At 36.8% G+C, this 26,352-nt stretch overlaps 1 protein-coding gene across 2 annotated transcripts in view; it reads right to left on the bottom strand.

Annotated features, from left to right (window-relative positions):
• The window catches only part of Strn (striatin), a 110,432-nt gene extending 91,061 nt beyond the window's left edge, over window positions 1-19,371 (bottom strand). The window contains exon 1 of one of the 2 annotated variants that reach the window (XM_021734089.3): window positions 18,984-19,371. In XM_021734089.3, the coding sequence (XP_021589764.2) occupies window positions 18,984-19,217 (234 nt within the window). In that variant the 5' untranslated portion in view covers window positions 19,218-19,371. The remainder of the gene's footprint in view (window positions 1-18,983) is intronic. The other variant, XM_078029392.1, reaches the window with a different exon arrangement.
• Window positions 19,372-26,352: the final 6,981 nt, after the last annotated feature.

Genomic DNA, 26,352 nt, shown 5'->3' with positions numbered 1-26,352 from the left:
TTTTAAATATTTATTTCTTTAGTTTTTAGGTGGACACAGTATCTTTATTTCACATTTATGTGGTGCTGAGAATGGAACCCAGTGCCTCACACACTCTAGGCGAGCGTACTACCAATTGAGCCACATCCCCAACCCCAGAAAAAATTTTAAAAAGATCACTAACTCAGCAGCTCAGAAATCCAAGGGAGTTCCTAAAAGAAGCTAGTATATTTTCTCCAAAGTGCCTTAAAAGCTTAGAAGTTAGAAATATGAAATGCATAGATGAATCGTGTATTTACAAGACTTAAAACTTGTATATGAAAGTACGTAAAGTAGTCTGATCTCCAAGGAACCTACCTCTCTACTCCTTGCAATTAAAGGACTATTAATTCTCCTTCTACGAGACATCAGACTTTGGTCTCTGAAGAAACTGAAAGGAACAAGCTCCAACTTAACAGAGTCAGATATGGTATAGGACAAGAATGAGGCACCTCACCAAGAAATAAATAAATAAAAGGTTTTTGAGGGTGAGACCTATAACCTACTATCCACATAGGTTCCAATAATACCTATTATCTAAACTCCTTCTCCAAAGGAAAGTAATTGGAAAATAATTTTTCTGGAAAAATGAATAAATCCAAAGAGGGGGCACTTAAACATGACTGACATCGAGGGCTCTCCCCGCAAAAAAGGCAATTCACCTAAATCACACTGTCCAAGAATGAAGGCTTGAACATCCTTTAGGGAAGACTCCATGGCAATCCACCAAAACTACAAATAGAGAGCTTTGTGTAACATTCTTAGTGTCATGCTTTAAAAAAACTATTCACTTACTGAACTCCTTCGACACTTGAGAAAAGGTTCCATCCAATAAGAGAGACAAAAACAAAGATGACAAAACACCCACAACAGAAAATACAGACACAGAACAAAACTTCAAAAGATCTCTGATACCCTTAAAGAAAAAATAGCTAACATGACCGAGTGCTTTCTATGTACCAGGGACTTTTCTAAGTGGTGTACTGGTATTATTGCTCTTAATTTTCATATAGCTCTTTTAAAAAAAGTCTATTGTCATCTTCATTGCTGAAATTAGAGATAATATCACATACACAAAGCAAAAGGATATTAAGAAATGTTTAAAGATCAAAACACTGAAATTGAAATGATGACAATCAAAACAGGAGGAAAAAACAGATAAAATGAAGGATTCTCCTGAAAAATAGAACAAAAGGCAAAGAAAATGGAAAACAGATGGCAAATATTAAAATAAATAAATAAGCCTAATATCCAATTATAATCATTCCAGAAGGGGAGACCAGGGAAAATCAAAGAGGGGAATATCAAAGAAATAATGTTTAAAAGAATTCATAGAACTGAAGGACAACCAGGATGGCAATTATCAAGAATACAAGAAATAACAAATATTGGCAGGGATGTGGAGAGAAAGATATACTAATATATTGCTGGTAGGACTGCAAATTGGCGCATGGAGATTTCTCAGAAAACTTGGAATAGAACCACTATTTGACCCAGTAATCCCACTCCTCGGCATATACCCAAAGAACTTAAAATCAGCATGCTATAGTGATGTGGCCACATCAATGGTTATAGCAGCTTAATTCACAATAGCTATGCTACGTGCCTTTAACAGATGAATGGATAAAGAAATTGTGGTATAAATATACAATTACTCAACCATAAAGAAGTATAAAATTATGGCATTTGTCGGTACGTGGATGGAACTGAAGACTATCATGCTAAGTGAAATGAGCCAATCCCTAAAAACCAAAGGCTGAATGTTCTCTGCTCTATCGGTGCTAACACACAATAGGGGGTGGAGGAAACAACAGAAGTTCATTGGATTAGGCAAAGGGGAATGAAAGGAAGGGAGGGGAATAGAATAAAATAAATTGGACATACTGTATACAACCATAAGAATGGAAAGTTATATTTCATATATGTATAATATGTCAAAATACATTTTACTGTCATATATAACTAAAAAGAAAATAAATTTTTAAAAAAAGAACTGAAAGAAACAAATATACTACTATATAATACAATAAGTGAAAAATTTTAAATATATATTATCGTGAAACGTTAGATCAGAATAAAAAGCTTCTAAAAGAGAAAAAATAAGACAAATATAAAGTCAAGAATCAGAATAATATTGAAACTGCCAAAAAAAAATCAAGCAATGTATTCAGATTATATTCATCCTGAAATTCCAACAACTAATCATTTTCATATAGATTTCCAAATCTTATGTCCCAAATATCTTTTCTCAAGAGACTAACAATATTACTAAAATGAAGGGATAGGGCTGGTTCAGTGGCAGAGCACTTGCCTTGCACACCTGAGTCAGTGGCTTCGATCCTCAGCACCACATAAAAAATAAACAAAATAAAGATATTGTGTCCATGTATAATTAAAAAAAAATATTTTCAATTTTTTTAAATTAAGGGATAATCCCAAAAAGAAAACATGGGATGCAGGAAACAGGAGTTCTAAGAACAGAGAACGGCAAAAGGAAGTTCTAAGACAATGGCTGGGCCTATATAGCAAGTAATCCACAACAGAGCAAAGCAAGCTTTAAGAATAAGATTACAGATTTAAAAGGGGAGTAGAGGGACTGAGGAATTATCTGCCAGGTTTGACTACATAAAAATTTGTATTAAAAGGTTACTGAAGCATGTGAAAAGAATTAGCACAAGGTTAGAAGAAAACTAAACCATGAAAAACATTGATGTAGTCATTAACTCAAGAAAAAACAAAGTTGGAAGTATAATATCATTGTTTCTTTTCCCATTTGGTTGGCCTAGAAGTGAGAAGTATTTACATATGCTTACATAATAATGAAGATATTAATTTAAAATGTTGTAATCTAACTTTATTGAGAGCTCAGGGCTAGGATATGAAGCAAAGAACTGAAAGGAGATAACATAGCTAAGTTGATTCTGAAAAATAATACTTGGAATGCCTGTAATCCTACCAGCTAGGGAAGCTGAGGCAGGAGGATCACAAATTCAAAGCCAGTCTCAGCAACTAAGCAAGACCCTCTCTAAATAAATTAAAGGGAAGGGGGGTAAATAGGGGATGTAGCTCTGTGGTTAAGTACCTCCCGATACAAAAATTTTTTTAAAAAAAATTCATACTTGGAAGCAGGGAATGGACATGAGGAAACAGCAATTTTTCATCATTAAGTCTTTAAGTACTATTTGCCTTTAATTGTGTGCATGTGTTATTCTGATAAAACTTTTAAAATATACTTGATAATGTATCAACTGTAAATACAGCATCGTACTGGGGGATTCCATTTAAAGTGATTAGTGAACTATTAACTTCTTTAGAATATAAACTGTCTATTATTTACTTCTTGATCCTTACTGACTAACAAAGTTTCTAGTATAAAATCATTACTCAGTAAGTATCTCATAAAAAGAACGAGTTATTAGAATGAAGATTTCAAAAAATGATTAAATAAATTGAACCCCACTCATATTCTAACCAATATACTGAAATAAAATCTGCCAATTCATTTACTGAATGCCTATTGTACAGCAACACTATGCTAAGCTACTATAGACATGATCCAATTTCTCTAAATACTGGTTTGTTTAAGTTCTTTTTACCTCTTATTTGGAAACAGCAAAAGCCTTGATGACTACTGAAGAAATAAAGATTATAATTTGAGTTAAAATACATGTAATACCTGGGGATGTAGCTCAGTGGTAGAGCACTTGCCTATCATCTATAAGGTCCTGGATTTGATCCAGAGCAAAGCAGGAAGATACATGCTGACATACTCAAATAGAAGACATTTTACATAATGAACTACTTAGAAATAAATGGCAAAAGACTGATTAAAAGTCGTAAGAATATAAAGAAACTATACCAGTACATATAGAACTGTAACTGGTAACAAAAAATACAAATTACCACATTTTAAATATTAACAACGGGTGAGGTTGAGTAAAGAATTTCTGTACTCTTCTTGAAACTTTCCAGTAAGTTTGATTTTTTTAATTGTTAAAAGAAGTAAATTAAAATGATAAAACCCAATTCACAGGCAGATGAATTACAGATATATTTATCTATTGTTGGAAGAATGCAAAATTCAACCTCAACTGCAAAAGGGAACTATAAAGCTATGCACATAACTTACAATATTGTAATTTTGCTTTGGAAAACAAGAGAAAATGGGTTGCTTTCTTCAGATCCCCATCATACTCAATACACAAAAGTGTAATATGCAAAGCTATTCAAAGACATGTTCTATTTTTATCTTTTAAATTGTTTCTTTCTAATTTCCCCTTCAATCATTTATCTACATGAATAGAATTATGGTGCAAAATGTTATAACTTTTTCTGTGCAAACATTTTCTATTTTATGACTGCTTTTACACCATTATTTTTTATTGATTATATTATAGGTTTTCAAGTAGATTTGTCATAACTTACTTAACCATTCAGTATTCAACATACATATCCCCAAGCTCCGTCTACCTTGCAGCCTCACACGCCAGACTCTGGAAATCCAAATGCTTGCTTTTTTAGATTTCTAATTTGGCCAGACATGACTATGTAACCCCGAGATACAGCAAAATCTCCTCTGGGGACAAGAAGAAAGCACTTCTAGGAAAGGTTATCATTCACTAAAAAAGAAGACCCACCCCAAAAATAACCCAAAGAAACTTTGTTGCTGATTTTCATGGTTGTCTTGATATCTATGAATATACCAAACTTGGGATCATAATAAAACAAGAAGGATAATAATACACTGGGGATGAAGACTCACAGATAAGGATAGAAAAAAATAGTTTTTAATTTGTGTGTGTGTTTAGTGCTGGGGATTAAACTCAGGGCCTTGTCCACACTAAGCACATGCTTGACCCCTAAGCTATAACTCCAGCCCCTAAAACCAGTTTATGTCATCACTGTGTCATTGTATAAGCCCTCCACTACATGTTTTTTTCTAATGTGAGAAAAATATTTGTTAATTCACTATTAATAGGGCTTATCTGCAGCCAAAAGCATTCTTAGTTAATATTCATTCCATTATAGTTGAGATTTAGATTGTAATTTTTCACTATTCTAAAATAATTTGCCAACAACACTCTTCAAGCATGTAGACTGTGTGTGTGTGTGTGTGTGTGTGTGTGTGTGTGTGTGAGAGAGAGAGAGAGAGAGAGAGAGAGAGAGAGAGAGAGAGAGAGAGAGAGAGAGAAACTAGGGATTAAACCTAAGGGCACTCTACCACTGAGCTACCTGCTTAACCCTATTTATTTATTTATTTATTTATTTATTTAAATTTTGAGACAGGGTCTTCCTAAATAAATAAATAAATAGGGTTAGCTTTGAACTTGTGATCCTCCCATCTCAACCTCCCCAATAGCTGTAATTTGAAAGAGAAATACAAACTACAAGGTAGCAAGGCCCTTTTTATTTTTTACTTTGAGAGAGGACCTTGCTAAATTGCTTAGGGCCTTGCTAAATTGCTGAGGCTATCTTTGAACTTGTAATCCTCTTGCCAGTGGCCTCCCAAATCACTTAGATTACAACCACACCCAGTCCTAAATCTTAATTTTGTTGATGAAAAGAAGCAGGATCAGAAGTTAAATTTTCCATTCTAAACTCTGGGTAACTGAGAATTTCTATTACCTATTTAAAGAAGCAGAATTCATAGATGCTCATAGTGGCACGCCCCTATAATCCCAGTTCCTCAGGTGGCTGAGGCAGAGGGATTGCAAATTTGAGGGCAGCCTGGCAACTTTTAGACTCTGTCTCAAAAACTAAAACTGGGCTCCATTGTATAGTACCCCTGGGTTTGATCCCCAGGACTCAGGGAAGGGGGATAAAGAAACAGAGTTCAAAAAAGTTTAAATATCACCATATAGTGTAATGTAACATATAAATAGAGTTAGAAAAGTAAATTCATAGTACTCATAACCACATATTTTATTTATTTAATGAGATTTATCTTCAAAGAATAAAATATTCAATTAGTTATTTAGAAGGAATAAGAAACTTGTGTAAAATCTGAAAGCATGGGCTGCTGACTATAAAGACCTTTTAGGACATGATGCCAAAGGCATTTCCTGGTTCAACATACAAAAAGGGGTGTGAAAGATAACACAACTACCAAAACTCAAGTGCAATTTGCTTACCTGGCATCCAGCAGCAATTATGAAGCCAGTGGTGTCCCTGAAAGGAACTCACCTCTTCCCAATGGAAGGCAAAAAGAAGAACTAGTTATTAGGAAAGGGACAGACATAAAGCTGCCCTAATACCAATATATATTGTACATTCACTACAATTATGACAACACTGTCAAAATCAAAGATGACTGAGACACAGGACCTTTGCCCTTAAGAACATGATTTTGCTGGGAGAAAGAATATACATATACAAACACATATTTTTTAATAAGTATTCAGTAACAATGTAAACTAATATGAGTCATTCAATTAAGAACTATTTATTAAGCAGCTATTACATGCTAGTCACTCTGCTGTACCTTAGAGAAATAAAAATGCCCTTCAGTGACTCAGTCTATTGAGGAAACAAATATACAAAGTATGAGATAAGGTGGTATAACAAAAACACAGTCCATGTTCTCATCTACTAATCCCCTCTGTTAATCAATCCTAGGAATCAGCCAGCATTCTCTGGTCCCTTTGTAAAACACTGCCCAAAGCCCAGAGTATATAAAATATTCACAGCTGGTAGGTCATTCTTTTGTAGTTCATCCTTAGACTTCAATTTCCACAGTAGAGTTGTGTAAGATCACTTAGGGTCAATTGGAGGACTGGGGATTTTGCTCAATAGAAGAATGCTTGTCTAATATATCAAGGCCCTGGGCTCAATCCCAGCACCTCAAAAAAAGGGGGAGGGGGAGGGGATGGGGAGATGTAAACTGGTTTTCCTCCCACAACTTTTATGCTAGTATGCCAGAAATTCTTGGTTCAATCCCCAGCACAAAAAAGAAAAAATAAAGGGGGGGGGGGGGCTGTGGTTGTGGCTCAGGGATAGAACACTCACCTAGCACATGCAAGGCCCTGGGTTCGATCCTCAGCACAACATAAAAATAAATAAAATCAAAGTATTGTGTCCAACTACAGTTAAAAAATAAAATTAAATTAAAAGTTTAAAAAAAGGAATAAAGAATGCTTTGGAAAGACTGGACAGTAAAGAAGACCCACTAAAAATAATGCTGTCAAACTAGATGTGGGAGTAACAACTGTATGAGGAAGAAAGGTCATAAAAACACTAGGAGTGTTCATTCAATGTGCTTTACTAAAAAGAAACCAAAACCAGAAATCATAAACAATATGCTATAATTGTGGGTTATCCAAGAATGACAACATAGAACTCTAATCAGTGTTCTAAAAAAGAAAAAAAAAAAGTGAAGGGTAGGTAAACTTGGCCTTACTCTGGCAAATGACAATACACTTTTTTTTTTCATTGAAAAATGTTTTCAGCTGGGCAGGCTCTGTGTCACAGGCTTGTAATCCCAGTGGCTTGGGAGGGGCTATGGCAGGTGGATCGCAGGTTCAAAACCAGCCTCAGGGGCTGGGGATGTGGCTCAAGTGGTAGCACGCTCACCTGGCATGCGTGTGACCCAGGTTCAATCCTCAGCACCACATACAAACAAAGATGTTGTGTCTACCGAAAACTAAAAAATAAATATTAAAATTCTCTCTCTCACTCTTTAAAAAAAAAAAAAAAAAAAACCAGCCTCAGCAATTTAGCAAGGCTCTAAGCAACTCAGTAACCCTGTCTCTAAATATAAAATATAAAAAATATTTAGGGCTGGGAATGTGGCTCAGTGGTTAAGTGACCCTGGATTCATGAAAAAAAAATGTATCAAGAAAAAAGAAAAATGTTTTCACAGAAGTAATCATTTGTTTTCATTTTCAAAAAAAAAAATTATACACATATATTTTTAACTTATATTATTCAAGGTATCACTTTAACCATCTTTTCTGATTAAATGATCACCCACCAGTATGAAAGTGTTGGATAACAACATTTCTACCTTATATACATATTCAAGCTGTTAGGGAAGCATGAAGCTTTCTTGCTTCTGGTAGTCAGACAGGTTTTCCAGAGAAAGTAAACTGAATCTCAAAAGATGATTAGAAATTTAGCAGGCAGACAAGAGGAGAAAACATTCCAGCTCTGTACACTGACCTTGAAACATAAGAGAATGAATAAAGCCAAAATATTTCCTTTTACTTACCAGGCCCGAATCCATGATTCAAGATTCAACCTTTTCTTTTCTTTTCCTCTCTCCCTTTTGGTACTAGGAATTGAACCCAGGGGTGCTCTAGCACTGAGCCACATCCCCAGCCCTTTTTATTTTGAGAAATGGTCTCATTAAGTTGCTTAAGGCCTTGCTAAATTGCTAAGGCTGGACTTGAATTTGCCATCCTCCTGCCTCAGCCTTCTGAGTCTCTGGGATTATAGGCATGTACCACTGCACTCAGCTGATTATAAATTTTTTCTACAGCAAATTTATTTATCCTTTCTCTTTAAATTCCATCTCTATGAATTAGGGAATGAATAATATCTACCATATATAGTTTACAAAGATGAACATGGATTATACATGTAAAGTGCTGAGTACTGTACTTGATACAAGGTAAGAGCTCAATAATAAAAGTATTATTGTTTTTGAAGGGAAAAGAAAAAAGGAAAGAGGAAACAAAGTACTGGGTTGAATTACTGGACCATGGATACCATCTTCCCTGACTGACTCTACTACTCTTTCAAGTTCAGTAAGTGTGCTGACCCAGATCTGTAGGCACCTCCCTATTCCCTCCTTTCAGTTTTATAGGAACCCACATTCCTCAGGAGCAGGTTTGGGTTGTGCCTATTATTTAAGCTCCTTTGCTCACTGCTTAACCTTCTCATTTAGGAAGTATAAATTGAGAGCAAGTCCCAGACTGAGCTGTAATTTTCCATCAAGTAGAATTGGTAACACCCTTGTGGAATTTGACTACATGTTTATTTCTCCTAAGTAGATATACTGGTATTGAATTCAATTTCTGTCATATGCAAATGAGTGCTAATGGAACTTGTGTGATCAGAAATGAAACACTCCCCCCCTTCTTTTGAAGAACCTCTCTATTTCAGTTATGCCAAGAACCTATTTGCCACACCCAAAATACCTCTTCCACCCAACCTCCTTCAATACTTCCCAAAACTCATCTTAATTTTGGGGCTCCTACACCCTTGCTTTTCTCCCCACGTCATCTCCAAAACAAAACCCCACCTTTTTTCCTTTGGCCTACTGCTTTCAGTCAACTACAACAAATACTCCTTCTTACATATCAATATTTTCTAATAGTCCATCAGCTTGTTCAGATAGGGTACTTGTATAACAAAGGTAAACAGCACTATGTCTGCCAAAGAAAGTGATCTTATTTCCTCAAATAACTTTCTGCATTACAGCAAACACACAGTTGACACATTTATTATTCTGTTCTAACATAGCGAATATAAAAAAGGCTAAGAAAAACCTAATAATCAAAACACTACATAGTATTTGATGTATGGTTAATAAATAAATTATATTAGAATATATATATATATACACAAAACTTAATTAAGCTAGTAGCCTGAGAGCAAGCTGAAAAACCTCCAATCGATAAGAGATGTGGGACAGGAGAACACGCCTGTAATTCCAGCAACTCAGGAGGCTGCAGCAGAAGGATCACAAGTTTGAGTCCAGTGAGGGTGGGTGACTTAAAGAGATCCTATCTCAAAATTAAATATAAAAAAGGTCTAAAAATATAGCTCAGTGTTCAATCTCCAGTACCCGCCATCAAAAAAAATTTTTTACATGATTTCTTCCTCCTGTCTGCCTCAAATTTCTCCCACCCCTATTCCCCTATTCCATCTCCTTCTCCAATTTCTCTCTCACCTCAGTTTCTTTCTGAATTCCAAATTTTTCTCTATTACAACCTCTAGTCCTTGATGCTTACGTTATTATCATCACCTATTATTGCTATCTCTAGCCTATCCTTTAGTGCAGTTTATTGTCCTTCAACCACTGCTCAATTGGGCAAAGAGAATATAGTAGCTACTAAGCAAAATAGATCATTTAACCTGATTCTTGGCTTCTAAAATATGATCTAAATAAAGAATAAAACTTAATGCACTCTGTCCATAGAAATCTCAGTCTCAATCAACAAAAGCAAACCACTTACTATGCCTCAAATTTTAATACTTTCACCTTTTATAAAACTTAAAACTACCCTTCTTGGTACATATATTATCACCAGCATTTTACCACTAAAAATGAGGCCTAGAAAAACTGTAAATTGGAAGTGATAGAGTTGTCACAAACATCTATACTTTCTACTGCCAAATAATGATGGTCAATAGATTGTTTTTGTTAAATTGGCTACCCAGGCAAGAAACTCCAAAGATCCCTCAGGCAATCTTATTTCTAGCCCAGAATTGAAACCTGGATACCATAAGCAACACTCATAAATCATAAAGAATAACTGATTGTCAAGCAGACTGGCAAAGGGTAATCTGTCCAGATTATTTGGGCATTTGAACACCTCTCAAAAACTTCATAATACCCTAAATGGGTAAGATTTTGGAGAAGAAAAATGCAGGCTTCCCCTACTACTGGAATTCAAAGAGTTGTAGACACAGAAATAAAATTTAGAACTAAATATGCACATCTCTTAAAATAGAAGCACAGTGGCACACACCTGTAATCCTAGAAGCTTGGGAGACTGAGGCAGGAGGATCAAAAGTTCAAGGCCAGCCTCAGCAACTTAGCAAGGCCCTCAAGCAACTTTGGGAGACCCTGTCTCAAAATGGCTAGGAGTTTGGCTCAGTGGTAGAGCACCCAGGATGCCAAAAAAAAAAAAAAAAAAGAACTGCTTGCCATCAGTGGTATTGTTCCTAAGATAATTACTAGAGTCATTCTTATTTGTTAGATTTGGAAAGTAACATCAAAAAATTCAGTTTCCACTAATGGTGCCCTATGGCAACTCTCCTACTGAAAACAGCTATAAATTCTGTACAAAATATTCTTACAATCTTCTTAAAAGAAACACAAAGCTGACAAGATAACAAGGAATGACATGGTCAAAATTCGACAAGACATGGGAATCCAGTTAAGTACATGGAATAAAAGCCATTTTTTCCCCTTTTGGGTATTGGCCAATCAGAAGAAACTTGAACTTTAGTTTGGACAGCCACGTAAGACCCAAGGGAAGAAAAATCAAAGACCCAGACAATTCAAAATAGAAGAGTCTAAGAGGTAACATACTTCACACTAAGCTAAGACACTAAAGAGCAACCTCAAAGCAAAAATGGCATAAGTGTAGTGACACTCAAATGTACTTATAATCATAATTTATATCAGCTGGGTGATCAAAAAAAATCTTAGCAATGAATTCACTTTAAAGTAGTTTTGAATTTTGATAATGCCTCCAGACATCCACAAGAAGCAAAAACAAAACCCTCCGGAAGAAGACACCTCTACCTCAGAGCTCATATTATATGTCTTATACTTTCTGAAGGACAGTGAGTAGAACACAAAAATAAACCAGGAATACAAAAGAATAAGTCATCATGAGCAAGAACTAGAAAACAAGAGACCATTCAAAGGCTCCTCTAATATCTCAAGTGTAAGAACTACAGAGACAGTAATTATAAAATAACTACTAAGTTTAAAGAATAAAAGATCATTCTGAAAATATCTATTACAAACAGAATGTTATTTGGAGGCGGAGAAAAAATACCCAGCAGATTTGATTGAAAAAAGAACCAAGGGCTGGGGATGTGGCTCAAGCAGTAGCGTGTTTGCCTGGCATGCGTGCGGCCAGGGTTCAATCCTCAGCACTACATACAAACAAAGATGTTGTGTCCACCGAAAACTAAAAAATAAATATTAAAAATTCTCTCTCTCCCCTCTCCCCCCTCCTCGCTCTCTTTAAAAAAGAACCAAGGTGAATGTCAACAAAACCAAAACTTCACTGGATAAAAGGATTAGAATTAAGACATGAGAAAATGAACTAGAAGATAAATGAGAATAAATTACCCAGAATAAAACAGAGATGACATGCATGGTGGCACACACAAGTAATCCCAGCTACTTGGGAGAATAAGGAGAAGATTGCAAGTTTGAGGCCATCATTAGCAACCCAGTGAGATCCAGTCTCAAAAAAAAAAAAAAAAAAGAAATTCAGAGATAAAAAGATGAAAAATATAGACTAGAGAAAGGAGAGGACCTACGATATACATATAATTAAAACCCTTTTCAAAAAGAGAAGAAAGTGCAATCGAAGTCATATTTAAAGAAATTATGAGAATTAGGCAATATTAAGGAAATGCCAACCTAAAGATTTAAGAAACCTAATAAAGTCCCAAACGAAATAAAAAGGTATCTATGCTCTGACAAATCAATAAAACTACAAAACACTAAAGACAAAGAAAATCTCAAATGTAAAATAAGTAAGTGGCAAAACACAGTAAAATATTTGTGTCTGATATTTTAATTAAAATAAGTAAAATGTATTCTGCTGTCACGTACAACTAAGGAGAACAAATAAAAATAATAATAATAAAAAGTAGCACTAGTGTGGCTCTGATTACTTCTGAAAGTTTTAGGAATGAAGGAGGTATTAGGGCTAGGGTGTGCCTAAGTGTGTGTTTAGCATGTGTAATGGCCTGAGTTCGAACCCCAGAACCAAAAAATCAAATCAAATCAAATCAACAATAAGAAGAAAGATAGTGGGACTGGAGTTGTGTCTTAGTGGTAGAGCGCTCACCTAGCATGCATGAGGCACTGGGTTCAATCCTCAGCACCACATAAAAAAATAAACAAAATAAAGGTTGTGTCCATCTACAACTAAAGAAGAAATTCTTAAAAAAAAAAAAAAAAAAGTAGTAGTATCTGAAAAGACTTTTTAAAAGAGTAGCTGGATCTGGGCATGATGGTACACACCTGTAATTTCAACAGCTCAGGAAGCTGAAGCAGGAGGATCTGGAGTCAAAACCAGCCTCAGCAACTTAGCAAGGTCATACGCAACTCAGTGAGGCCCTATCTCTAAATAAAACATTAAAAAGGGGATGGTGGGGCTAGGAATGTGGCTCAGTGGTTAAGCCAAGTAGGTTCAATCCCCAAAACCAAAAAGAAAAAAGACATCTGGAAACTTAAGTCACAGAGTTTATACAAAACTATTTCATTCTTGATCATTTAATCTCTCTCTCTGGCCTCACTTTACCTACCCCTAAAGTAGGGGTTATTTTCAAAGTTAGTTCCAGCTCACAGATTACACTGTCATTATATACTTCAGTCAGTGGGAGGTGATTCAAATTATAATATTCTACTGCCTAAAAATAAAATGCTAGCTATCATCAGAAAGAACAATGGAAATAAAAAAAGAAATCATATCCCAAATTCTATAAAGCTCTCCATATATGGAATACCAACACAAGTACTGAAACTGCCAAACTTTTTTTAATATATACTGTGTGTTTTGTATATATAAAAACAGAAAAAACAATAACTAAAGCACTTGTTCTTAATCCTTGCATATTACAACTATAAGGGAGCTTTAAAAAACAAACAAACAAACAACAACAACAAAACCTAGTAATGCCAGGGACCATATTTCCAAAGATTCTGATAAATATTATTGATTGGTCTGGGGTGGAGCCCAGCGAATAGGTAACTTTAAAAGTTCCACACATTATTCTAAGACTTCAGCTAGGTTTGAGAAATGTTAAAACTTAAATAACAAATAACAAGATATGTTTTAAAAGAGTAAAACCTCATAATTAAAGATTGTGAAATTATCAAGGCTACGCATAGAATGAAAAATGAACGTGCTCATAAAATTATACCATACCACCATGGGGTTCACCTGTTCCAAAAATAAAGGAAGTAAGTTAAAGGACCAATTGAAATTGAGGATTAGTTGCATAAAGTGGTCCGTAAATGTGTACAATGTTACCCAACATATAATGCAAACTTTAGATAATTATATTCAGAAGAACTCATATGAATTCCAAGATAGTAGATGCCTGGGGGTTATTAAAGAGAGCAAGTACTTTCAAAGTATATAACTATTTTGAAGCAGATACTCAAGATCATCATTCCTATTAAAATGTCCTTAGTGCAAGGGTCAGAACCAGAACACTAGACTGCGTGGACCCAGGACAGCACATACATGCTCTAGCTTTGAAAGAATTCATGACTGAAGATTATACTTTTCTCTGTGGATAAAGATATAGAGTAAAACTTAACACAGTGCATTTGCTACTATTTATTTATTCAGCACTTATTTTGTGTTATGTACCACACCTGTACCAGATACTTTAAAATAACTCATTTAAGTCTCACAAGGCAATTAATTATCCTCACTTTACACACAAGAAATCAAGGCTCTGAAAGGTCATTTTGGCAAATATGTATTAAAGGCATGATATACAACAGTAAATTGTAGAGCATGGAATTAAACAAAGGTCTATACCATTGTGCCTTTCACAATATTTTATATATTATCATAATAACAAAAATAAACATCATTTTAAGTGCTTACTTTCTCCACTTAAATGCTTAGAAAGTCTTCTCCACAGTTTTATGAAGCCACTTCATCAAAAGATGTTTCAATCATTTTTGACTCCCCCTTTTCTCAAACTTTACATCCAACCCCTAGTACATCTTGCTGGTTCTATCTTCAAAGCTGTTCAGAATCCATTATACTTTGATGACATAACAAAAAATACATTCATATATCCCTGCCACCCTCACTCATTTCTAGCCTGAATTAACTCCTAACTAGTCTTCCTGCTTCTTCTACCCTTCCACATCTATTCTCATTTTGGCAAAGGGATCTTTTTAAAGACAGCATTACCTCTGCTCTCTGATTAAAACATTACAATGGCTGCCCATCTTACTGAGGTATAATAGGCAAGACTCAGTACTTCTATGACATTATTTCTTCCATCAGCTTTCTCTACTCTAGCCACATCTGCCTCTTTGTTATTCTCCCAACATTCCAAGCATTCCCCCTTCTCCTGGCTGCTTCCCCTGCCTACACAACTTCACTTCAGGTTATTACTTTTTCAGGTTTTAACTCAAATGGCATCTTATCAGTAAAAACTTTCTTCCCCTCTCAAGTATTACACATCCCCCTTATCCCATCAGGGCATTTATCACCTTCCAATATGTTATGTATGTATTTATCACTGTCTGCTCCAGATTTAAACTTGATTAGAACAAGATCTCTTCATTCTCTCTTCATAGTTGTATCTTTTCTGGTACCTCAAATGGGATACAGCATGAGGTAGGTACTTAAGAAATATCTGCTGATGAAAATATAAATTATTACTGACAAAACCCAGATTCATGAATACCCCAGCATACAACCTCCACACCACATGCCCTACACAATCTTATCACCAACTACACACAATTCTAGCACTTTCTGGTAAATGTCCAGGCCTCTTCCAATTCTACCACACATAATCATCAAAATCTAGGGCCAAGCCAGGAACAGTGAGTGGTGCACACCTATAATTCCAGTGACTTGGGAGGCTGAGGCAAGAGAATCATAAGTTCGAGGTCAGCCTCAGCAATTTAAAGAAACCCTGTTTCAATTTAAAAATTAACAACAAAAAAAAGGAGGGATGCTGAGGATGCAGCTCAGTGGTAAATCACCTCTGGGTTCAAACCCTAGTAATCCCCCAAAATCTAGGGCATGGGTTATGGGGAAGGACCAGGAATTAAACCCAGGGGCACTTAACCACTGGGCCACATCCCCAGACTCTTTTTTACATTTTATTTTGAGACAGGATCCAAGTTGCTGAGGCTGGTTTTGAACCTGTGATCCTCCTGCCTCAACCTCCCAAGCTGCTGGGGTTGTGAGCACTGTGCCACTGCTCCCAGCTAGGGCCACTAATTTTTGTGTTTCATATATTTTCTTTCCTAATAGTTAGAAATTTCCAAATACTGACCTTTGGGTTCTCTTTAACTCAAAGCATTTTCCTCCAGCTCTCGTTTCCTTCATTTTCAATTCTACGCTCTTATGCTATTCTAAGAAAATTAACCTTCCTAGCAAATTAGAAACTCTGATTCTTCTACATATTGTTTACTTTCTATTATACTAACTAGACTGCATGTTTCTTTGGGGTCTCTAGCACAATGTCTCATATACAGAAAATATTCTCAAATCTTATTAGTATTCCTTCTCCAATTCCTTTCACACATGTAAAGCTCAGTGATACTTTGATTATTCTTTTTTTCTCCCATGAATAGCCTATTCTCAGAGTGGGAGAGCATTGCCAAAAGTTAATAGACAGTCTTTTAAAATGTGCCTGGGGAAATAAATGACAAAAGTTTTCGGTACAATATAGCTGTTTCCTTACTCTCAAAATCTGAAGGTGGCAGAGGCAGGCCAGGTAGTTGGGACCTTGGATTGCCTTTGAAAACTCTGCCTTGGCAACTTAAAAGAGCAGAACTGACAGGTTCCTGAAGGGACAGATTAGACAGAATCTTAAATCTTTGTTGGTGTTAATAACATGAGAAGAAATTTAAAAATTAAAAATGATCCATATTTCATCAAAATTCATTTAACTATTTTATTTCCTATTGTTTTACTAGGAATATTTCTAATGGTGAAGAAGAAAAATGAAGGGAAATATTTGAATTTAATGATGATCTGATGAAAAAAAATGTTTTTTTAATTTCCAATTTCACTAATAAGGGAGACAAAGATCACAGATTATTGCAAATCATCTTCCCCTTTAATACCTAGGTTCAGAAACTATGACAGAGTTTTTAAGTTTCTCTATGGGAACCTAATTTTAGCACAAATCAAGACATTGTAAAAATGTATTGTTCTTAATATGATGAGCATGAATGAGAAACCTACCTGAAGTTTAAAGTGTGCGTGTGTGTGTCTGTCAAAAAGTAAAGATTGACAACACAGGAAAATCAAAAAGTTTAAACATGAGGGAGAGGGTGAACAGGGCAGGATGGATTAGAAATTCCCAAACTCCTACTTATAGTATTGAGTTCTTGTTTGTTTTTGACCAAATTAGCATGACTTATTTTACAATTCCTAAACCAGAAATTAAAATATAAGCAGCTATATAAAAAATCATATCCTGCAAATACACACATTAAAGTTAAGCCTTGCCTTTAACTCTTTCTTGAAGCCTGAAATCCACAAGCTCATTTACACATGCATTACTAATAAAGGTACAAATGTATAAGAATTCAAACTTGTTGGGTACTATATAGACATGATCAGACACATTCTGAGAAAACTTACAAATTTCAAATGGACTATATTATAGCACCATAACAGTAGAAATGAAAGTCACCAAAGAATATAAACATACAGCTGTAAAAATACTGACTTAGAAGAAATCATAGACACCATGGACCACTTTCACATTCATTCAACCTGTTCATCTATCATCTCCATGAGAGACCTTCTCTAATGATCCCATCTAAAACAGCTGCCCCATCACACTTTATTCCTGTACCCTGACTTGTTTTTCCCCACAGCTGTTACCACTGTAAACCATTATTCTACACAGCTGCACTTGCTGATTATTTGCCTTCAGACTAAAACAGAAACTCCACAAGGGCAGAAGCTCTGTCAGTTTTGTTAATCCCAGAACCTAGACACACATGGTGGGCATTCACTAAACATGTCATGAATATAAATGATGAAAGTGAAGCCCAGAAAGGTTAAAGGATTTCCTCAAGGTCACAGAGCTAGCAGCAAGCATGGTCCTTATTGATAACCCTGTTTACTATAATCTTGCCTTGTTGGTCTTTCCAGAACCACTTCTACTCCACGAAAGCAGTCTGTTTTAGCACATGATTCTACTTAACAGATTTTGTCCTCTCTCTCTGCCAAAGAAAATACATGTTACAAAAAGAGGGGAGAGGGGGTAAACTGGATAGCATTTTAACTTCAAGTACTTTACAAACCAAAACTGTACTCAAATTTCCTAAGCATACAGGATTAGCCCCTAAAACAGGCACAACCAATAAAAGTTCTTTAAGTTCCTCCTGAAATTAAGTGTGTGCTTTATAACTTTAAGAACCAGCACTGAAAACCAACTTACCAACTCAGAATGGCCTGTAAAGTATCAACTCACTTTCATTCTTCTCAGGGCCCACAATAGCTCACCTCTGGATATATTTTATCTGGCAGATCATGTAAGTCAAGTAATTAATACTGAAGCCTCTTTAGCTCCTTTAAAAATACATGTCAATCTCACAAAACATGGAACATAAAATTAACTCTTGGCAAGTTTTAGATTCTGAGAACCGGAACCATCTCCAAACCATGATTGGACCACAATTACCTAGGTCCTTTCATTCAAAATCCATGAAACTAAACGAAACGCAGGAGCAGTGAAAAAGAAAAGGCCAGAAAAAAAGACATTCACATACATAAAAAGGGAGTTGATATTTCTAACACTATTGCCCAACATCAGTCTCTCACTGAAAGCCAAGGCCCCACTGACACAACTTGGGCTGTCTTCTTTGATCACTTTCCTTGCAGAAAGAGAAGTCAACTACCAATACCTTTTGCAGATAACGTCTCCAGACCTAGGATGGGACACGGTAGGACAGCATGTTTTGCTCAGTGTCTCTCAAAACTACTGTCAGCCCAATTAGTAAAGTAAAAGGGACGCCCTAAGATGTAGCATGGCAAGAGAGTTGAAATGAGACTGGGAGTTAAGAGTGGGAAGCAGCAGAGGAAAAGGCGCGGGGAGGGTAAACAACGCATCAAGAGCTGGAGTGAGAACCCGGGTGGGAGAAGTGGGGTCAGCGAAAGCCAAGGGTGAAGGGAAGAAGGGGATGAGGTTCTGGGTGGGATGGGCGCGAGCAAAGGGGGAGGGGACGCGAGAGGACTGGGGGAGGGGGGAGAAGGGTCCGGGGCGGGGCGGAAGGGAGCGAAGAGGCGGGATGAAGAGGGCCTGGCCGGGAGGGTCTTTACCTGCAGCTCCGCCCGCTCCACCTCCCACTGTGCTCTCTCCACCTCGAAACGGGCCCATTCGTGCTGCAGGAAGTGCAGGATCCCCGGTAGGCTGTACTGGGCTCGGGCCGCCCCCGCCGCAGCCGCCCCGTCGCCGGCTGCGGCAGCCTCCGCCAGAGGCCCGAGCCCCTTAGCACCGCCGGCGCCCGGGTGGTTGTTGCTGAAGAAGACGCCGGGACCCGCCTGCTCGTCCATGGCGGCCTCAGAAACCCTGGGAGCTGCCCAGGCGCCCAGCAGCTGAGGCAACGGCGGCAGCCAGCAGCGCCTCCTCCTCCCTCCGCCGCTCCCCGCCCACACCCCAGTCAGCAGGGAGCAGTCGCTTGGGCGCGGGGGCCGGCCGAGCCCATGACGGGCCGGGAAGTGGGTCAACTGCGGCGCGCGGCAGCCCAGGGCCTGCTGGGAAATGTAGTCGCGGGGCGGGGCGCGGCGCGGGCGGCCTGCAGGCTGCGCCTGGGCTCGGGCGTGGCCGCGGTTCTGCTCCGCCCCATCTCCACCGAGGGGCCTTCGAAGCGCCCTGCGCGGGTTTCCTCTACATCTGGGCTAGGCGGAGCTGTGCCCCGCAACCGCGGGCAGAGGCTGCGGAAGTTCACGGTCGGCGCTCCCTGTTGTACACACACTCACACACACGGAAGTTATCATGCTAAAATATCAGCCCGAGTTGCACATCTCTTAGAGCTTCCTGATCTTTTTTTTTTTTTTAAAAAAAAAAAAAGCTCAAAGCAAGCTATACTGTCCAACTGCAGGACGTTGGTTCTCCAACCCGCCGCACTCAGTCCTCTCATTAGCTCCGACTACACAACCTTCTCGGTACTACACAACCTTCCACTCGCCGACTCCGTGTCGCGGTCGCGCTTGCCTTTTTTACCCGAGGGGCTCAAACCTGTTGCCCGATGAGTTTTCATTTTTCATCTCTCCCCTAAGACAACACAGCGGCTTCCTGGGGCTTGTTCCGAATTCTAGTTCGTTGAGGTCTCGTCCGAAAAACTCTTTCCTCTGAAGTCCATTTCCCTTTGTAGTAACCCTGCAGTAAATCCTGTAAATGTTTCAGATATCAAGTAACAGAGGCTATATGTTGTTTCGGTCTCGTTTTTCCTATCATCCCCCACTCCCCGAGAGTTTTGCTCAATTCAGTAGAGCAGATATTTTGATTTTTCAGTTATATCCCGCGCCCTGGAGCTGTAAAGATAGACGACATCAGAGATTGAGATTTTACATATACATGCATGCATACACACACACACACACACACACACACACACACACACACACACACTGCCTTGAAACTACACTGACATTGTTACCCTATATAAACGTATGATTACACTACTGGTGTGACTCAGCACCATATACAGCCAAAGGAATGAGAAGTTATCCTCCATTTGTGTTCAATATGTCAAAATGCACCCTACTGTCATATATAGCTAATTAGAACAATTAAAAAAAAAACTACACTATCTGAAAGAACAAAGTCCCTTTCTGCTTCAGACTATATCTCCCTTGGGTATCTAGGGACCTCTCCTTTCTCACTTGTCAGATTCCCAGTTTCTTCCACGTTTCACTTGCATACTAGCAACACTATCAATCTACCAAAGGCACACCCAAGTCCATTCCTTTTAAATGGACGTTTTGTAAATTTTTTCCTTCTCTGAATACCTTGATATTATTATATCACTAAAAAACTCACTACAACGAAGGGACAAAGGAAGGAAAAACACTTAAGAATTGAAAATGAAATTATTGGGCACTTATTTCTTCAACCTAAAAAGTTACTTGTAATCCTCTGTTACATAGGATGATCTTTTGGGATATCAGAACTGATGTCCAGGGGAGGGGGAACCCGTAAAAATATAGGGTGATGAGTGATATGTAAGGGAAGGACATCCTGTCCTTGTCCTCTCTGCCTCCCCCTCTTCCCATGGATACTTGTGCAAAGAACAGGAAACACATTGTATCTGTTCTGGTTGCAAATAAAGATGGCAAGCTCTAGCCTCTCGGTTATTGAATGTTTCCGTTTTGTGAATTCATCCTTTATTACCATAAGAAGTTGATCAGGGCCTGGCTGTATTCCCTGTCATAAATTATTTTGGATGTTAAGTGTCCTTTGAGATACAACCCAGTTTTCTCATTTACAACTCAAATAACAAAAGTCCAAAGAAATTGAATCTTGTCCACAATGAGATTCTGAGTGCCGGAGCCAAAAAGTAGCACCTAGATTTCCTGACTGCTAATTCAGGGATTTTTTGTTAATTAACAGGTTAACTCTTCTCATTTGATCTACCAGAGTACCAAGGAGACAATTATTCAATAACCACTTTTTTTTTTTTTATCTGAGGGGTTTAAGTAATCTCACAGGTTGAATGTTAGCTGTTTTTCTCTAATGTAGATGTGCGCTGATTCTTTCTTCAACTCAATTCATAACAGTCTATGAAACATAATTAAACTGAGATAACCTGGATTACCATATATATGCAAAAAGCACTGTTTTGATTCGTGGTTTAACTTTATTATCTTTTTTCCTTTTCAAGAATTTATTTATACCCAAGATAATGTTGATGATTTATGTCATGAGAATATCATTCAATTTACCAAAATATTAAAAGTGGTTATAGTAGAAATGGGCTTATGAAGGAATTTTCACTTGTTCAAAAATTTTTCATATATGGTTATATTTCTTTTTAGTAACAAAAAAATATTTTTAAATAGGAGAACTTCCCTTGTAGTTCTTTTGCCTCAAATTACTTTAAGATAATAAGGTACATGCGGGCTGGGGATGTGGCTCAAGCGGTAGCGCTCGCCTGGCATGCGTGCGGCCCGGGTTCGACCCTCAGCACCACATACAAACGAAGATGTTGTGTCCGCCGAGAACTAAGAAAAAATAAATAAATGTTAAAATTCTCTCTCTCTGTCCCCCTCTCTCTCTCACTCTCTTAAAAAAAAAGAAAAAAAAATAAGGTACATGCATCCCCAAATTTCCTCCTAAATGAATCTAAAATTATTCATTTTTTAGTAGTGAACTTACTGGTGTTTCCCCTGCCTCACTTTGTGCTTTTCTGTTTTTCACATTTTCTATATTAATTATGAATTGCTAAAAGTATTTTATTGAATATAACATATATACAGAAAAAGTCAATGAACTTTTACAAATTCAACATTTCCATATAACCACTATTCAAATCATGACATACAAAATTATAGGCATCCCAGAAGCTTCCTCTTAATGTACATTCTCAGTCATAACAGCAAAAATGTCTCTTGAATTTCAGGGAAATATCCTTTAAAAGTTAATGCCAAAAAGGACATAGCATTTGTAATTAGTCAAACTTAAACTTTATTTCATACTCTACATAATTTTCCAGATTTGGAAACCTTGAGCAAATGAGATTTTTTTCATCCTTGATTCTTTTGTTTTTAATATGGTAATATCAGTTACACTACAAAGTAACAGTGAGATTATATGAGAGATGAAATGTAAATCCCTTTGCATAGTGCCTAGCATATGGTAAATACTAATAATGGCTATATTTTAATACAATTCAGAATATTAACTGAAATGATACCTATGAAAAGCAGGCCTTGAGCTGGGCAGGGTGGCACATTCCTGTAATCCCAGGTACTCCTAGGACTGAGGCAGGAGGATTACAAAGTTTGAGGCCAGCCTGGACAGTTTAGCAAATTTATCTCAAAATTACCTAAGCGATTTGTCTAAAAATTAAAAACAAAAAACACGCCCTGATAAATATGAGGGGTTCAATTATTGTTCTTTTTACTTTCTCATCCCTCTTGCCCTATTCAGAATTTTAATTTAGTAGAGTTAAAATAATCTTATAAACAAAACAAAATTAATGCCTAAGTCTAACCTTTAAGACCTCATAGTGTGGTTGATTTCCTGGTCTTTTAATTTATAATAAAGTCTAAATAATATAAAAATAGTGTTCCCTAAGAACACAGAGTTAAAACTAGATTAAAGTGAAAAATGTAAAATACTAAAAGTTTATTTTGATAATAGGAATATTTTCTACTTTTTGTTATATATGTGTATGTGTTGTGGGATGAGCATTATAGTTCTATAAAATGACAATACATCTGATTTTGTGTGTGTGTGTGTGTGTGTGTGTGTGTTTCATTAAAATGAGTGGTTCTTTTTTTTTTTTTTTTTTTTGAGAGAGAGAGAGAGAGAGAGACAGAGAGAGAGAGAGAGAGAGAATTTTTAATATTTATTTTTTAGTTCTCGGCGGACACAACATCTTTGTTGGTATGTGGTGCTGAGGATCGAACCCGGGCCGCACGCATGCCAGGCGAGCGCGCTACCGCTTGAGCCACATCCCCAGCCCCGGTTATTTTTTTTCAAGTGATTTTAAATGACCAGTTATTTGAGTCTTTGAGACTTTACCCAAAGAAAAACTTCAAATTGAACTTGACAGTTCTTTCAAAATTCTGAGCAGAAAAAAAAAAGGGGAACAGCTGGAGCTAAGAGAGAGGCCACCCCAAGGGTGAAGAGAATTTGGGGGAAGAACAGGTGATAACCCATTATTTAGGCTCCTCTGCTACCATCTGGCTTCTTGGCAATCTCTCTCCCTTCTCCTGACTGCTTACCCTGCCTCTGCGTCTGACTTCCCTTAGACTCCAGCCAAAACTGAAGTCTGGTAATGGCTTGGTTGGGGAAACAGCCAATAATAAGTTAGAAATGAAGGAATTCTATCATTTGAAACTTTCTTTGAGTCTAAGAACTAAATCTACATCATAGGCTTGTGATATGATGGGAAAATAGCCTCTGTTAGTTGTTATTATTACTATTATTATTTTCTCTTGGAAGAGTATGGTTGAGGTTAAGGAGCTGCCTAATTTTAAAATTATTTTATTAATTATGTTTAATAAGTTTATAAAAATTAAATTTAATTTTAAATTAAAACTAATTTTATCATAATTGATAATCTAATAAATACTTCAAATCCAAAATCAGGATTGCTATTAATAAATTTAAACAACATAGGAGAGACCAAATTGATTACATAGTTCTGAAGCTGTAGCAAGACTTCTCTTGGAATATTAATAATGATCAAATTCTATTTTTCTAAGCAAAGAAGACTGGGTTTTGACGTATTCAAAACCACATACAAAACCACATTCTGGTTTTCTCCTCTTCAACTCCATCTCTTGTTTCTCTACCCCTTTTCCCTTTTAAAATTTCCAATGAATGAAAATTTTACTCAACAACTGTTGTTTTCTTTTAATAACTAAAGTGCCCCCATTTCTAAGCTAGGAACTGAATTTCAAACAATTATATAACCTTCATTCTATAAAAATAACTCTGTGTGTGTGTGTGTGTGTATGTGTGTAAGAACATTTTTGAACGCTGGCTATTCCTGCCAAGAATGCAACTGAAATACACTGGCTCCTAGGTATAGCCACTTTCTCAGCAGAAGACACACAATCTTCATTTATGTGTGAATTATTCAGAACAGCACCACCTCCCCAAACTCCTATTAGACTGCTCCTCAAAAGAATTAAAATGTGATATACTTTTGCACATTTTTTTTTATAAACATGACAGGGGAAAAATATCTGGACTTTGTGCCAGAACACAAAGAAAAATGAAGTTAATTTCTGTTTAAGTTTTTGAAGACACATGCTTTTCTTAGATTTTTTAAAACAGGATTTAATCTATTTTGAATGTACTACAACTCTACTCTGCAGGCTCTTCATACGGTACTATTATTGTTCAATATGTGTTAATTATAGTACTTGTTCTTGTTCTCTATAATGGAAAATTCTACCATTATCTATGTTATCTCCTTTTCCAGATTTCCCCTCAGCAGCAGGACATGAAGTAACAAGAGTAGGAGAGTAGGACTGGTTTGAACCAGCTAATCCAGACTTTCACATGAATTTATAATGTTTAATATGACCAATAAGCTGACTGCATTCAAATTTAGCCAATACATATAAATTTACTAGGGAAAACAAGACAATTTAAATAAAATGGCTCTTAGTATTTGGCAATATCCAAATTAATGCTGCAACATTAATTAAAAATTAACTCTTCCTTAATTTTTAAAAAAGGAAGAGGGCAGAATGGAATTTTAAAGCAGACTTCAAATACTCAGAGGAAGAAAAGTAGTGCATTTGATATGATGAAGAAACCCAATATTGCTGACACAAAAATAACAATTATTTTATAATTAATATTTATTGAACATGTACTAAGAAGAGCATTCCATGTGTTTTAATTCAATCTTTACAATGTCCCTATAAGGTAAATTCGATCTTTTTTTTTTTTCTTAAAGAGAGAGAATTTTTTTTTTTAAAGAGAGAGTAAGAGAGAGGGAGAGAGAATTTTAATATTTATTTTTTAGTATTTGGCAGACACATCTTTGTTTGTAAGTGGTGCTGAGGATCGAACCCGGGCCGCACGCATGCCAGGGAAGCCCGCTACCACTTGAGCCACATCCCCAGCCCAAAATTCGATCTTTATTGGACATCTAAGGATACTACCACATGGCCATAGATACCAGCACAAAATAAAATGAGGTGAAGAAGGCAGGGGCCAGGTTATGTACGACCTTGTGTTGAGGAGTTGGTCTTTATCTAAAGTAACCAACTGAAGAGTTTTTAGTAAGGTGTTAGATTTTAATATATGTCATTTGATTTTGTGTGTAGAAAACAGCATTCTGAATTGTTTTCTAAAGGTCAAGCAACATTTAAAGGTCCTTTACAGGTATTAACTCATTTAATCCAGAGCTACTCTATGAGATAAACATTATTATTGTTCTTGTTTTGCAGAAACAAAAAAAAACAAGTAACTTACCAGTGTTATACAAGTTGTGACATAGCTGGATTCCTACCCAGGCTGAGCCTACCATCCACAGCTATATTTTTGCTTCTTCACCTATGATGGGAGTTTTATCCTGATAAAATCATCTTAAATTGAAAATATCATAAGTCAAAAATGCATGAATATACCTAACCTACTGAACATCCTAACTTAGCAACAGGGTATACTGTAGAGAACATGGTTGTGTTTCCTCTTAGTGGCATGAGGCTCAACTGAAGCTTACCAGGAGCAGCAGTTCGTAGCCACTACCCAGCATGGAGAGAGACTATCCTATGGCTATTCCTCACCTGGGAAAAGACCAAAATGCAAAATTTGAAGTATGATGCTTACTGAATGTGTAGCACTCTTGCTTGTACCATCATAAAGTCAAAAAAGTTTAAGATGAAACATTGTTAAGTCAAAAATCATCTGTACTGCAAATGAGCATGGTGAACTGGAGTAGGGTAGTAACAGTAATAATAAAGACACATGGAAGAATTTGGTAAGATATTGAGACTT

This window comes from Ictidomys tridecemlineatus, chromosome 12 (genome assembly GCF_052094955.1).
Source record: "Ictidomys tridecemlineatus isolate mIctTri1 chromosome 12, mIctTri1.hap1, whole genome shotgun sequence".
NCBI classification, from domain to species: domain Eukaryota; kingdom Metazoa; phylum Chordata; class Mammalia; order Rodentia; family Sciuridae; genus Ictidomys; species Ictidomys tridecemlineatus.
The sequence above is the reverse complement of the archived record's forward strand: the minus strand, read 5'-3'. Positions and strand labels throughout refer to the sequence as shown.